The sequence below is a fragment of the Ammodytes marinus genome (genome assembly GCF_949987685.1).
Source record: "Ammodytes marinus genome assembly, chromosome: 3".
NCBI classification, from domain to species: domain Eukaryota; kingdom Metazoa; phylum Chordata; class Actinopteri; order Uranoscopiformes; family Ammodytidae; genus Ammodytes; species Ammodytes marinus.
Window position 1 is genome coordinate 1,745,213 of NC_137232.1, and position 13,029 is coordinate 1,758,241.

A 13,029-nucleotide genomic window follows, 5' to 3' on the forward strand; every position below is an offset into this window, starting at 1 on the left:
TGCTGACAGGCGGAGCTGAGCGCTAATTGGGAGTTTAAACCCCGTGCTTTTGATGCGTTTCCCCAATTGGTTAGGCAAAAGTCTGACATCACCGCTAAAATTAAATTACGATCCATTCTTTTTGATTTTAATTTATGTTTAATCATTAGGCCGCCACAGTATGCATTTAAGCAGAAATATACTTTATCAGAGTTAAACCTCCACTGATCTAAACCCTTGACATATAAATAATTTGGATGTGTAACTCTCCTGTATAGATTTATTTAAAAGTGAACACAAACTTGAGTCACATAAGATCGTGGTGAAGTGATATCTTTATACCATTAAGATTAAATCATAGGCTTATTTCAAGTGATCTAAATGGTCTGGGAATTGTATTTTACATGTAGTGTTGCAAAGCCAGACCAAAACTACATCAAGTAGTTTGTTTGTTACACATCATAATAAAGTTCATCATAGCCATCTCTACAATAATAATAAGGGATCTTTTCTTAGACCTTCTTTAACTTTATTTAGGCCGATCATCTTCGTTATGTGAAGGGAGAAATACTAAACCTCCTTTATTTGGATTTGTAAATTATTCTTTATCACTTAAAAGTAGGTTTTCTAGTAAAGTAACAAGAAAGATAAAGATGTATAGGGAATGGGGAAATATCTTGTTTCTTGTTTTGAAAATGCCCCTTGCTTTTAAAGTGTTTACTCGTCTTTGTGTTGTGTTCTGCTTCTAATCGGTTGTAGTATGTGTGACTCTCCTACGAATATGTTTCTAATAGGCCTTCAAAATAAAACTAGAAAACGAACTGCATCCGCAACAAGGACGCTACTTCCGACGGTCGAGCCGACTCGGAGCTGTCCGGCTTCAGTCAGGCTTTTTCGTCACTCCCCCGACTGCACTCGGCTACTCTCGTCTACTTTCCAGACGAGCCACAACGGAGGTCGAACGAGCCTACTATAACTAGAGCTCAGCTGCGCCTTGCTCCTAGGTCTGTGTCCGTCTTGATCCCGCGGGACTTCAAAGTCTCATGCAGCCGAGCCGCATCCAGCCGCAGGGGTAAGACGGACAAAAAGTCTAACCATAAATGCTGATGATGTGCGCTCAGCAACACGTCCGTAAATTGCGCAGGGCTAAGCAAGACTTCTCTTCCTCAAACGAGCCTCTTGACACGATGGCTGTATCCTATCAACAGGCAGGATCCTGTTCTCTGTTACTTCCAGTTAATCATCTCTGTGAGGCAGCTGACTGGTCATTCATTCACTTCCCTTGGACTGACAAGGGAGGGACATCCCTGCTCACTTACCTCATGTAAAGCGATGCTACAGTCCCATATTGAAAAGTTTAGAACTAAGTAGGCCTATTAACAGAGAAGTAATTGGTAAATAGGCTAACAGAATATCCTAAAGTGTTACCAAGTGCAGTTAGCCTATACATTATTCGTGTTGAATAAAATCTATCTATCTGTCTGTCCAGAGAAATATGAAATTCTAAGGTATTCACTGATTTAGAAAAAAAAAGTGATTTTGACAACAGGCGTTCTCCAGAATCACCGACTCCGCCTTTGATGTAAAGATGTTGGAGATATTAGGCTATTTAGCCTATAGGTCTACTCATGAAAAAAACTTGTTTAAAAAGTGATTTTGTCAACAAACACTCTCCAGAATCGCTTAGCCCACCTTTAATGTCTCATAGCCTACTTAGAAACAGAAACCTAATCAGCGTTTCTCTTGTTCAGACTGTAGCCTAGCCTATTGATGGGGATGGGCTTAATTTACACAACGTACGCCTTCGTGGGAAATCGAAAGTAACCGAGTGAATCGAAACATAAAAGCCTATGTGCAACTATAGTCTCCGGGCATCGCAAGACGTCCTGCAGCTCAGCGAACCTGCCCACTCTTAGTTCGGACAATGGCTTTTAACCAGCAGTCACCTTTTTACAACCCAGTAAGTGACTCAAACTTATGTTAAGTATTTGCTTTGTGCTATGCTGTTGAGCGGCCAGTAGGCTACACACGGCTCCAAGGTCCCGTTAATTGGCCTTTATTCTGGGGCTGACCGAAGCAAAAGCCGTTTGACATTTAGGCTACCCTTGGGCCGAGGATAGGCTACATTTAAAAAGATCGGTCTTAAATTGAGTAGGTCAGACCTATTAGTAATAGGCTATTACAGCTTGACAGTGGCCTGACGCACTCTAGGCTACTTGTTGACCTACTTGTAGGCCTATAGCCTAAATAAAGGGTCCAATATGTAGCCTACGTTTTGTGTTTATTTTACTCAACCTTATCTGCTTGCGTCTGTAGGATATTTTGCTCCTAAGTTCGCTTAAAGATAGCATTCTGACGTAGGCTACCACACAGCAACGCATTAAAGGGTAACTGCACCCTCTGTTTGAGCGTAGGCTACTGGACGATTTTGAAAAATGCATTCAGCCCATGGATTCTGAATTCCGTTTTAGAACCATTGTTTTTAAACATTCCCACATCAGCCGGCCGACATTCGGGAGGGAGGGGGCGCACGGTGTCTGTGAAGGAGCGGAGGGGGCTAGCTGCTAGTAGCTGTCACGCAGGAAGATCTGAATGACATGTCTTCCTTGAAAAATCGAGTGACAGAAAGTCTAACGGCACTTTCGCTACACGCATATGCCACAAAGATGGGTCGTCTGAGGTGGAGGACATTTCTTATTCTAAATTGTTGGCGGGTGTTTCTATAGTAGTCAGAGCCGGCCCGAGCCTTCAGGGGGCCCTAAGCGAACTATGATTAGGGGGCCCCTCTCCAATGTTAGCGCTGCTGAAACTATAGATCTTTGTTAAATATCATTCACACACCCAGTGTTTTCCGCTAGTGCCTCCACTGTGTGGCTGTGCGAAAATATTAGACAGCCGAGATTCAGACCCTTGTAGGGGAGTCCGGGGGTATGACCCCCCGGGAGATTTTTTTAACCTTTTTAAAGTGAAATGCATGAATCTGGTGCACTTTGAGAGGAAAATTAAGAGGCTAAATCTGAGAAATTTTGTGTGAACAAATAATTTGGAGACACTGGGTCAGATGAATTACAAGCTATTGAAGAAGGACACATGGATTTTCCATAAAAATATGAATATAAAATAAAATATTATGGGTTGGGCTTGGAGCTCTTTTTCTTTTACGGGACATATTTCTCTGTAATATAGTGAATGCATTTAAATGCAGTGTGAGGAACGAAGCAGAAGAACTCTGTTGTCCAGCTACTGTATCTTTTTTTCCACAGACAAGGCTGCACATACACAGTGCATGGGCAACTGAGGGCAGCCCCATTTCCAATTGTTTTTAAATAAACTCAATACACACTGTGCATGGATGTGAACGTGACATGATCAGATAATTTCGGATTTCCTCCCAGATTACATTTTTAGGCTATTAATTATCTAGACCAAAACATTTTATTCCTTTTTTTGTATGATAACTCACATTTGCATAGTATGATGTTAATATCAAACACACAAACTAAAAAAAAAAAAAAAAAAAAAAAAAAAAAAATTTTTTTTTTTTTAGGGGGCCCCCAGGCAGTCGGGGGCCCTAAGCGGCCGCTTAGTTCGCTTATGCCTCGGGCCGGCTCTGATAGTAGTAGTGTGAGGAGACATATAGCGCAGTGAACGAGCGCGCGGCAGTGTGCGTGTGTGTGAGCGAGGAGAGCGAAGGGTAGCGTGTGTCAATCAAGTGAAGTCATGAACGAGTCCGGGTGTGTGTGTGTGTGTGTGTGTGTGTGTGTGTGTGTGTGTGTGTGTGTGTGTGTGTGTGTGTGTGTGTGCGTGTGTGTGCGCGCTGCCGGTAGAAGTAAAGTGTGTTAACTCCCGAAATAACATTCTTGGAGGGATGGTATAACAGTAGTAGCTCATGGATCAGCCATGGACCTGTAAAGAGCGTGACCGGTGTTGCACCGAAAGCTGTGACCTGTCAGAATGTGTGACCCTAGAGGGCGCTGTTCTTATTGATTAACCCAGTCTCATAGTGAAATATAGGCTATGTAAAAACGTTGGTCCATTGCGCAAATCGTAGAAGTTTCTCAAAATTGGCACTGAAATGGTCAGATTGTTTTTTTTTTAAAGGTGAATAACCAACCTAGTTACTCATCACAGTGAAATGTGTATAGGCTATACTTTTTCCACTGCGCAATCATTAATTAAAGGCCTACTTCACCGGTTTGAATATGAAGGTGTATTGAATTCTGAGATCCTATGTAGTATAATTGTGCAAAAAAATTTTAAATTGGTTCATCCTAGCCTGAGAAAAGGCAGAAAGAGCGTTTTTTTAACCCTATATTAATCTTACTGTGACATCACAGTAAGATAAATATAGGGTTAAAAAAAAAACCTTACTTTGTAAATATTACTGTGATTTCTCCTACTGTGACATCACAGTAATATTTACAAAGTAATTTTTTTTTAACCCTATATTTATCTTACTGTGATGTCACAGTAAGATTAATATAGGGTTAAAAAAAACACTCTTTCTGCCTTTTCTCAGGCTAGGATGAACCGATTTTTTTTTTTTTTGCACATTTATACTACATAGGATCTCAGAATTCAATACACCTTCATATTCCCACCGGTGAAGTAGGCCTTTAAGTAATTATTACTCTCCACCATACTTATTCTTACTTCTTCTGACTTCTTCCTCACATTTTCTAGCTGCTTCTCCTCCCACACCGTTTCACGCAGACATGCAAAAATTTCACACAACGTGCGCCCCAACCCCGCGGGGTGTGCTATTATACAGTTTTTTGAATTTCCGCGAATTTCCGCTAGGGGGCGCTGTTATGAAGTCCCGACTGAAAGAACTTTGAGAGGCCACGCCCCACACACCGTAACTCCAATTGACTTGAAATTTCTCACACAGGTGATGTTAGGGTGCTCTACAAAAAAGCCTCTGGGACCATAAAAATTCTTCTGGGAATATTTCCCGCTAATTAGCATAAACTGAAAAACAGCGTGTTATCCACAACTTTCTGAAATTTGACTGTATCAACACCAAATTTCTCGTGACGCCCCGGGGGACTACAATAAACATACCCGTAAAAGATTAGTAGGACAACTTGAAAAACATGGCCGCCATTGACCAAATAGTTTACGCAGGGGCGGGGCTTAATAACACGTTGGCCATAACTCCTTAACCATAGGTCCTATCATCATCAAACTTGCTGGGTATGTGCAGAAGTCATGTGGTAGCATGTCCCTCGAAGCTTATCGCGATTAACCCATAGGGGGCGCCACAGGGGTGGGGCCTATCCACAAATTGGCCATAACTCCTTAACCATAGGTCCTATCATCATCAAACTTGCTGGGTGTGTGCAGAAGTCATGTGGTAGCATGTCCCTTCACCACATTAGGCTCCTCCCCTTTACCAAATTAGGCTCCTCCCCTTTACCACATTAAGCTCCTCCCCTTTACAAAATTAGGCCCCTCCCCTTTACCAAATTAGGCCCCTCCCCTTTACACAATTAGGCCCCTCCCCTTTACCAAATTAGGCCCCTCCCCTTTACCACATTAAGCTCCTCCCCTTTACCACATTAGACTCCTCCCCTTTACCACACTAAGCTCCTCCCCTTTACCACATTAAGCTCCTCCCCTTTACCAAATTAGACCCCTCCCCTTTACCACACTAAGCTCCTCCCCTTTACCCAATTAAACTCCTCCCCTTTACCAAATTAGGCTCCTCCCCTTTACCACATTAGGCCCCTCCCCTTTACCAAATTAGGCCCCTCCCCTTTACCACATTAAGCTCCTCCCCTTTACCACATTAGACTCCTCCCCTTTACCACACTAAGCTCCTCCCCTTTACCACATTAAGCTCCTCCCCTTTACCAAATTAGGCCCCTCCCCTTCACCACATTAGGCTCCTCCCCTTTACCAAATCAGGCTCCTCCCCTTTACCACATTAAGCTCCTCCCCTTTACAAAATTAGGCCCCTCCCCTTCACCACATTAGGCTCCTCCCCTTTACCACATTAGACTCCTCCCCTTTACCACATTAAGCTCCTCCCCTTTACCACACTAAGCTCCTCCCCTTTACCAAATTAAACTCCTCCCCTTTACCAAATTAGGCCACTCCCCTTTACCACACTAAGCTCCTCCCCTTTACCAAATTAAACTCCTCCCCTTTACCAAATTAGGCCCCTCCCCTTCACCACATTAGGCCCCTCCCCTTTACAAAATTAGGCCCCTCCCCTTAACCACATTAGGCCCCTCCCCTTTACAAAATTAGGCCCCTCCCCTTTACAAAATCAGGCTCCTCCCCTTTACCACATTAAGCTCCTCCCCTTTACAAAATTAGGCCCCTCCCCTTTACCACATTAAGCTCCTCCCCTTTACCAAATTAGACCCCTCCCCTTTACCACACTAAGCTCCTCCCCTTTACCAAATTAAACTCCTCCCCTTTACCACATTAAGCTCCTCCCCTTTACAAAATCAGGCTCCTCCCCTTTACCACATTAAGCCCCTCCCCTTTACCAAATTAGGCCCCTCCCCTTTACCACATTAAGCTCCTCCCCTTTACCAAATCAGGCTCCTCCCCTTTACAAAATTAGGCCCCTCCTCTGTACCACATTAAGCTCCTCCCCTTTACCACATTAGGCCCCTCCCCTTTACCACATTAAGCTCCTCCCCTTTACCAAATTAGACTCCTCCCCTTTACCACAGTAGGCCCCTCCCCTTTACCAAATTAGGCCCCTCCCCTTTACCACATTAAGCTCCTCCCCTTTACCAAATTAGGCCCCTCCCCTTTACCAAATTAGGCCCCTCCCCTTTACCAAATTAGGCTCCTCCCCTTTACCAAATTAGGCCCCATCCTCTTTACCAAATTAGGCTCCTCCCCTTTACCACATTAGGCCCCTCCCCTTTACCACATTAGGCTCCCCCCTTTACCAAATTAGGCTCCTCTCCTTTACCAAATTAGGCTCCTCCTCTTTACCACATTAGACTCCTCCCCTTTACCACATTAGACTCCTCTCCTTTACCAAATTAGGCTCCTCCCCTTTACCAAATTAGGCTCCCCCCCTTTACCACATTACGCTCCTCCCCTTTACCAAACTCCTTAACCATAGGTCCTATCATCATCAAACTTGCTGGGTATGTGCAGAAGTCATGTGGTAGCATGTCCCTCAAAGCTTATCGAGATTAACCCATAGGGGGCGCCACAAATGCTGTTATTAAGCCCCGACTGAAGAAAGCTTGAGAGGCCACGCCCCGCACACCGTAAGTCCGATTGACTTGAAATTTCTCCCACAGGTGTATTTTAGGGTGCTCTACAAAAAATCTTGGATCATTAAAGTCAACCTGGAAATATTTTCGCTAATAAGCATGAACTGAAAAACAGGGTTTTATCCACAACTTTGTCAAGTTTTACTTTATCAACACCAAATGTCTCACGAAGCCCCGGGGGACTATGACGCACGTCTCTGGAAAATATTAGTAGGATAGCTTGGAAAATTGACTAAAACGTTTATGCAGTGGCTGGGCTTAATAACAAATTGGCCATAACTAATTGATCATAGGTCCTATCATCATGAAACTTGCAGGATATGTGCAGAAGACATGTGGTAGCATGGCCCTCTAAGCTTGTCGAGATTAACCCATAGGGGCCCCCACAAATGCGAAAACCATCATTCAAAAATGCAATGTTTGACAGGCCACGCCCCTCGCCCCCCCTTCTTTCTTCCCTAACTTACATGACCTGAAATACAGTGAAGTCACATTCACTCTGTGGATTTCCAACCTATCATCACCAAATTGTATACACAGCATCAGGGGACGGCCACAACTCGGGACTGGAGTTCGGAAAGAAGCGGCGGTTCGTAGAAGCGTTCTGGCCCGGCCGACGGGCGGGGCGCCGCCGAAGCGGGGATTGGCGGCCTGCGCAGGGCTGCCCGTACTTTCAAAATCTCCGCGGGATTTTCTAGTTTTAAATTGGAAGCAAACAACTTAATAATCTCTCAATTGCAGGGCTGTTTTTGTGAGACTATGTTTTCAGGTGTGGGCCAACATAATTAATAAAACATTTCACTGTGAGACTGGGTTGTTATTAGCCTACAGTCTATTGAAATCAGTTAAGAAATAAGAACAGCGCCCTCTAGGGTCACATATTCTGACAGGTCACAGCTTTCGGTGCAACACCGGCTTTGCGGCGACGTGATGACGTATCGGTGCACCAAAAGTGCAGCGCTACGTAATTTTTCGAACCCGAAGGAAAACGTTTTTTTCAAATCTTAGTAAAGTTCTAAAATAATTTACAATACAAACAATTTCTTAAATTGCCGATATTTAACATATTGCAATTTTTTTCAATATTAACACCAGCATATGTGTTCCTTCACAACATAGTCATTTAATTCAGCTTCAATCTCAAAAAACAAGTAAAAGGGTGCAGTTACACTTTAATATTATTTTTTATAATTATACTATTGGTTGGAATAGTTGAGAGCTGTTTATCTTTTAGACGTGGCGGTTGAAAAATCACAATCGTACTCCTCCGCCCGTCACTTCGCGGGGCCAGGCGAGCGGAATGACGTCTACCGTGTGAAGGCCGTTACTTTCACCCATAGACATAGACAGAGTAGTAGCCTACTATGGTTTCACCCGTGTGAAGCGGCCTTTACAGCCCAGCTTCCTAAATCTCTATCGGGACTAACCGTTGCTCTACAAATCGATTCCTGCGAGAAGGAACATGCTGAAGCGTTCATGGTGGGTGGAAATATGTAGAATATAGATCAAGTGGAAACCTGGCAAACCTTCAACGTCCAACATTAGCCTATCTGATGTAAAAAAAAATATTTAAATGAAGTGTAAAAAACCTGAACACAATAAGAATCAACATAACCTAATTGTTCATGTGTAGCCTAAAGCCCATAGCATGTGTGTTGGAGGTTTTTAAAAGCTTTAGGGCCTGCTGCTGATCTGTTCTGAACAGGGAAGAGCTGCCATCCACTTAGCCTAAGGCTATCACAGAACGAAGGTACACTGTCATTTCTGTAAAATACCTTGGCCTGTAAAGTAAATGTCTTCATTGTGACATAAAGAATGACCAGAGGAACCCAAAGAGGCGTGGTGCGCCAAATATTTAAAAAGGATGTTTAAATGAAAAAGGTGGAGTCAGCAATTTCGGAGAACGCTTAAATCAAAATAACTGTTTGTCAAAATCTGTGAATATCGCCTCCTCGCTACCTGTCTGTAGGCCTACTGTGCGTGTGCTGTGTTAAAACACAGCCTAGTCTCTGTAAACTGATAAGATGCTAGGTTGGAGGGTCCCCTTCATTACTGACTAGACCTTTAAGGTATGTTAGGTCTACGAGCAGCAGATAGGCTAAGCTGGGGCAGTCATGTGATGTGTCTCTTAGGCCAGAAGAAGTAGGCTGTGGCTGTGTTCGGAAAGCCATACTAGCGTCCTACATCCTACATACTCACCATCTATATACTACATACTGTCTACTCAAAGATCGATTGTGTATGCGAGGTGCGTCGAAACGTTTTCAGTTGAAGTATACTCAAGCAATAAAGAATTTCTTCTTCTTCTTACAAGATTCAGGCCGTTTAGACGCTGTTTAGCGTAACCGCCCTCCACAGGTTAGATATTGAACTAGATTTTTACAGTCCTGTTTTCATCCTCTGTGTTTTAGACCTCTTGTTTTATAATCTAAGTAGGCCTATATTTAAGAACACTAATCACGTTTCGTGGCGACTCAGTAAAGAAACTGAAAGTAGATATAATATCGCTAATAGCCTAAATGAAAACAGACGGTCAAAACAGTGTCCAAATGAGCTAAAATCCTAAATAAAATAAACAGTAACATGGCACACTTATTTTTAGGTAAGCTCTAATTGATTATTTATTTCACACGCTTATGTTTTGAGGCTGAGGATCCCTCCGACGCTCTCTGTCCAGCTCATCATACAGCACTCAGCTGTCTGTCAGTTGAGCTGGACGAGCCGCGGTGTGTGGACCACAGTATTCAGTTCTTATCTGATTTTATATAATATTTATGGTTCTGATCTATCTCCACTATCAGACTGGCATCACTCATTTCACTTAGTAACTCTAATGTTGTTAGGTATTTATCTTCATCTCTTATCTATTGTAAGAGTTTATGAGTGACTGCACGTACAGTTGTCAGATCGCGGACCCCAAACAATGTCGTTGCCTAGCAACTTGCTCGAAAATATTTCATTTTCCTGTGCGGGTAGAATTGACCCAGTGCATTGTGGGGCGGTTGAGTAGGAAAAGTATCCAATCGATCCATACCCAAAATCTTCCCGGAAGTTAGTACTCATCCGGGAATTTCTCGCATACCCAAACTCGCATACCCAACCGTCACATACTCAAATTTAAGTCAAAATGAGTATGAGTAGGACGTTAGTATGGCTTTCCGAACACAGCCTGGGTTCAAAATGCCGTACTAACTTCCTCCCTCCTACATACTCAACATGTATATACTCCATAGTATACTGTCTAATTAACGATTGATTGTGTAAGCAAGGTTCGTCAGACCGTTTACACTGAAGTATACAGAAGCAATAAGGAATAAAAAAAATTAAAAAAAAACGTCCATGCCGTTTGAAAAGACGCAATGCACTGTGGGGCGGTTGAGTAGGAAAAGTATCCTATCGATCTATAGACAAAATCTTCTAGGAAGTTAGTACTCACAAACTCGCATACACAACCGTCACATACTCAAATTGATGTCAAGATGAGTATGAGTAGGACGTTAGTATGGCTTTTCAGACACAGCCGTAGAGATGGAGATCTGGAACCAGTTTATTGCATGTCCTTGTCATTTTTGTATGTTTGCTACAATTCAGGATTTATGTGAAGTTCATTAGTGAAATAATGAACTTACTCGACAAAAGACAGCAGTTGACATATATGACACTTGGCTGTATATATTTTAGTTTTTTATTTCAGTGATTATCATATTCTGTGTATGTCCATGTGAGCACAGTGTATGTATGTCATGTTATTTAGGGCTACTGTATGTAGGAAAATGTAGGACATCATTCTAATATAATGAAAGCACAGTGATGAACAGAAGAAAACACATTTTCCCCAGGATACTCACAGTAACAAGTATATAGTGTTTAGAATGAAAGGCATCCATTGACATGTTTATTCATGTGCTCTGTAGAGAATCCCCTTCAGCGGGTCCATCCAGGGTGGTCTGCAGGAGGGGAAGGCCATCAGCATCAGTGGACGAGTCCTGCCTGGAGCCGACAGGTTCAGCAAAGCTATTCTTCATTTCTCAGCTCTTAGTCTAATGGTTGTTGGGGAAAACTTGAACAAAGAAAAAAAAAAATGTCTCAGTGAAATAATTAGCAGGGGAAATGTATGTATTTTAAGTTTCCTAAAATATTTTGTATTTTATTTGTAAAATGATCCCAAGTTTTCCTGTAACTCTTGGCTTCACTCTTATACGTTTATGGCTGCCGTGGGGTGTATTACAGTAAACATAGTAACCCTAACATCTGACTGGCCCATAACAGTTCAACAAATTGAATAGGGATTCATTGTCATTACTATTAACCCTTTTTACTTTGTTATTGTCGAATAATTTTATTGATTTATTTTACAAATATTGGTAAATCTATTACGACGGAGTATAAGGGCCACACAGAAAAGAAAAATCTAAATATTATGAGAAAAAAAGTCCTGTCCTGATAGGCTATTTATGATAACGTACAGTGGCTTGAAAAAGTATTCATACCCCTTGAACTTTTCTCCATTTTACAACCACACACGTACATTTATTTTATTGGGATTTCATGTGATAATTGTGAAGTGGAATGATAATGAAACATGGTTTTCAATTTCTTTTTATAAATAATGAACTGAAAAGTGTGGCATGCAAAAGTATTCAGCCCCCCTGAGTCAATACTTTGTAGAACCACCTTTCACGGCGATTAGAGCTCCAAGTCTATTGGTGTATGTCTCTACCAGCTTTATACATCTACAGACTGACATTTTTTTTCTTCTTTGCAAAATAGCTCAAGATTCAGATTCAGCGTCAGATTGGATGGAAGCTGGTCAGAGTCTGCAACTTGAAACTGGAGGTTCACCTTCCAGCTGGACAACGACCCTAAACATACAGCCAGATCTACTAAATGGTTTAGATCAAAGCATAGTCATGTGTTAGAATGGCCCAGTCAAAGTCCAGACCTAAATACAATTGAGAACCTCTGGAAAGACTTGAAAACTGCTGTTCACAGACGCTCTCCATCAAATCTGGCTGAGCTTGAGCTATTTTGCAAAGAAGCAAATATTTCAGTCTGTGCAAAGCTGGTAGAGACATACCCCTACATACTTGCAGCTGTAATTGCAGCGATAGGTGGTTCTACAAAGCATTGACTCAGGGGGGCTTAATTTAGCACGCCACACTTTTCAGTTTTTTATTTAAAAAAAAATAGAAAACCATGTATAATTTTCATTCCACTTCACAATTATGCCCCGCTTTGTTTTGGTCTATCACATAAAATCCCAATAAAATACATTTATGTGTGTGGTTGTAATGTGACAAAATGTGGAAAAGTTCAAGGGGTATGAATCCTTTTACAAGCCACTGTATTTCCTTATTTGTGAAACCTGAAGTAATGCAGGAGGGGAGATTCTTCCGATATTTCTTCTACAAACAACACAGCCTAAAACTACCACTTTATTCTCATAATATTACGACTTTTATTCTTGTAAAATAACAAATTTGAATCTTGTAATAATTTAGATGTACATTACATTTACCACTGTACTCATAGATAAATAAAACAATCCACTTTTCCCCCAGGTTTCATGTGAATTTACAGTGTGGTTCCAGGGCCAATTCAGACATTGCTCTGCACATTAACCCTCGCTATGACAGCCACCCTGCTCACGTGGTCACCAACACTCTCCAGCAGGGCAGCTGGGGCTCTGAGGAGAGGCAGCACAACTCTGTGTTCCCTGCTAACTCCCCATTCACTCTGCTCATCACTGTCTCCAGAGAGGCTTTCCAGGTCTGTACGCTTACAAAATTATACAATCTAC

The 13,029-nt window shown here is 42.2% G+C and overlaps 1 protein-coding gene across 1 annotated transcript in view; it reads left to right on the plus strand.

Moving 5' to 3' along the window:
- Positions 1 to 1,812: 1,812 nt before the first annotated feature.
- The window catches only part of LOC307270991 (galectin-9-like), a 50,804-nt gene continuing 39,587 nt past the window's right edge, over positions 1,813 to 13,029 (plus strand). Inside the window, exons 1-3 of the mRNA XM_080053546.1 lie at positions 1,813 to 1,939; positions 11,144 to 11,232; positions 12,791 to 12,998. Of these exons, the coding sequence (XP_079909672.1) occupies positions 1,904 to 1,939; positions 11,144 to 11,232; positions 12,791 to 12,998 (333 nt within the window). The 5' untranslated portion in view covers positions 1,813 to 1,903. The remainder of the gene's footprint in view (positions 1,940 to 11,143; positions 11,233 to 12,790; positions 12,999 to 13,029) is intronic.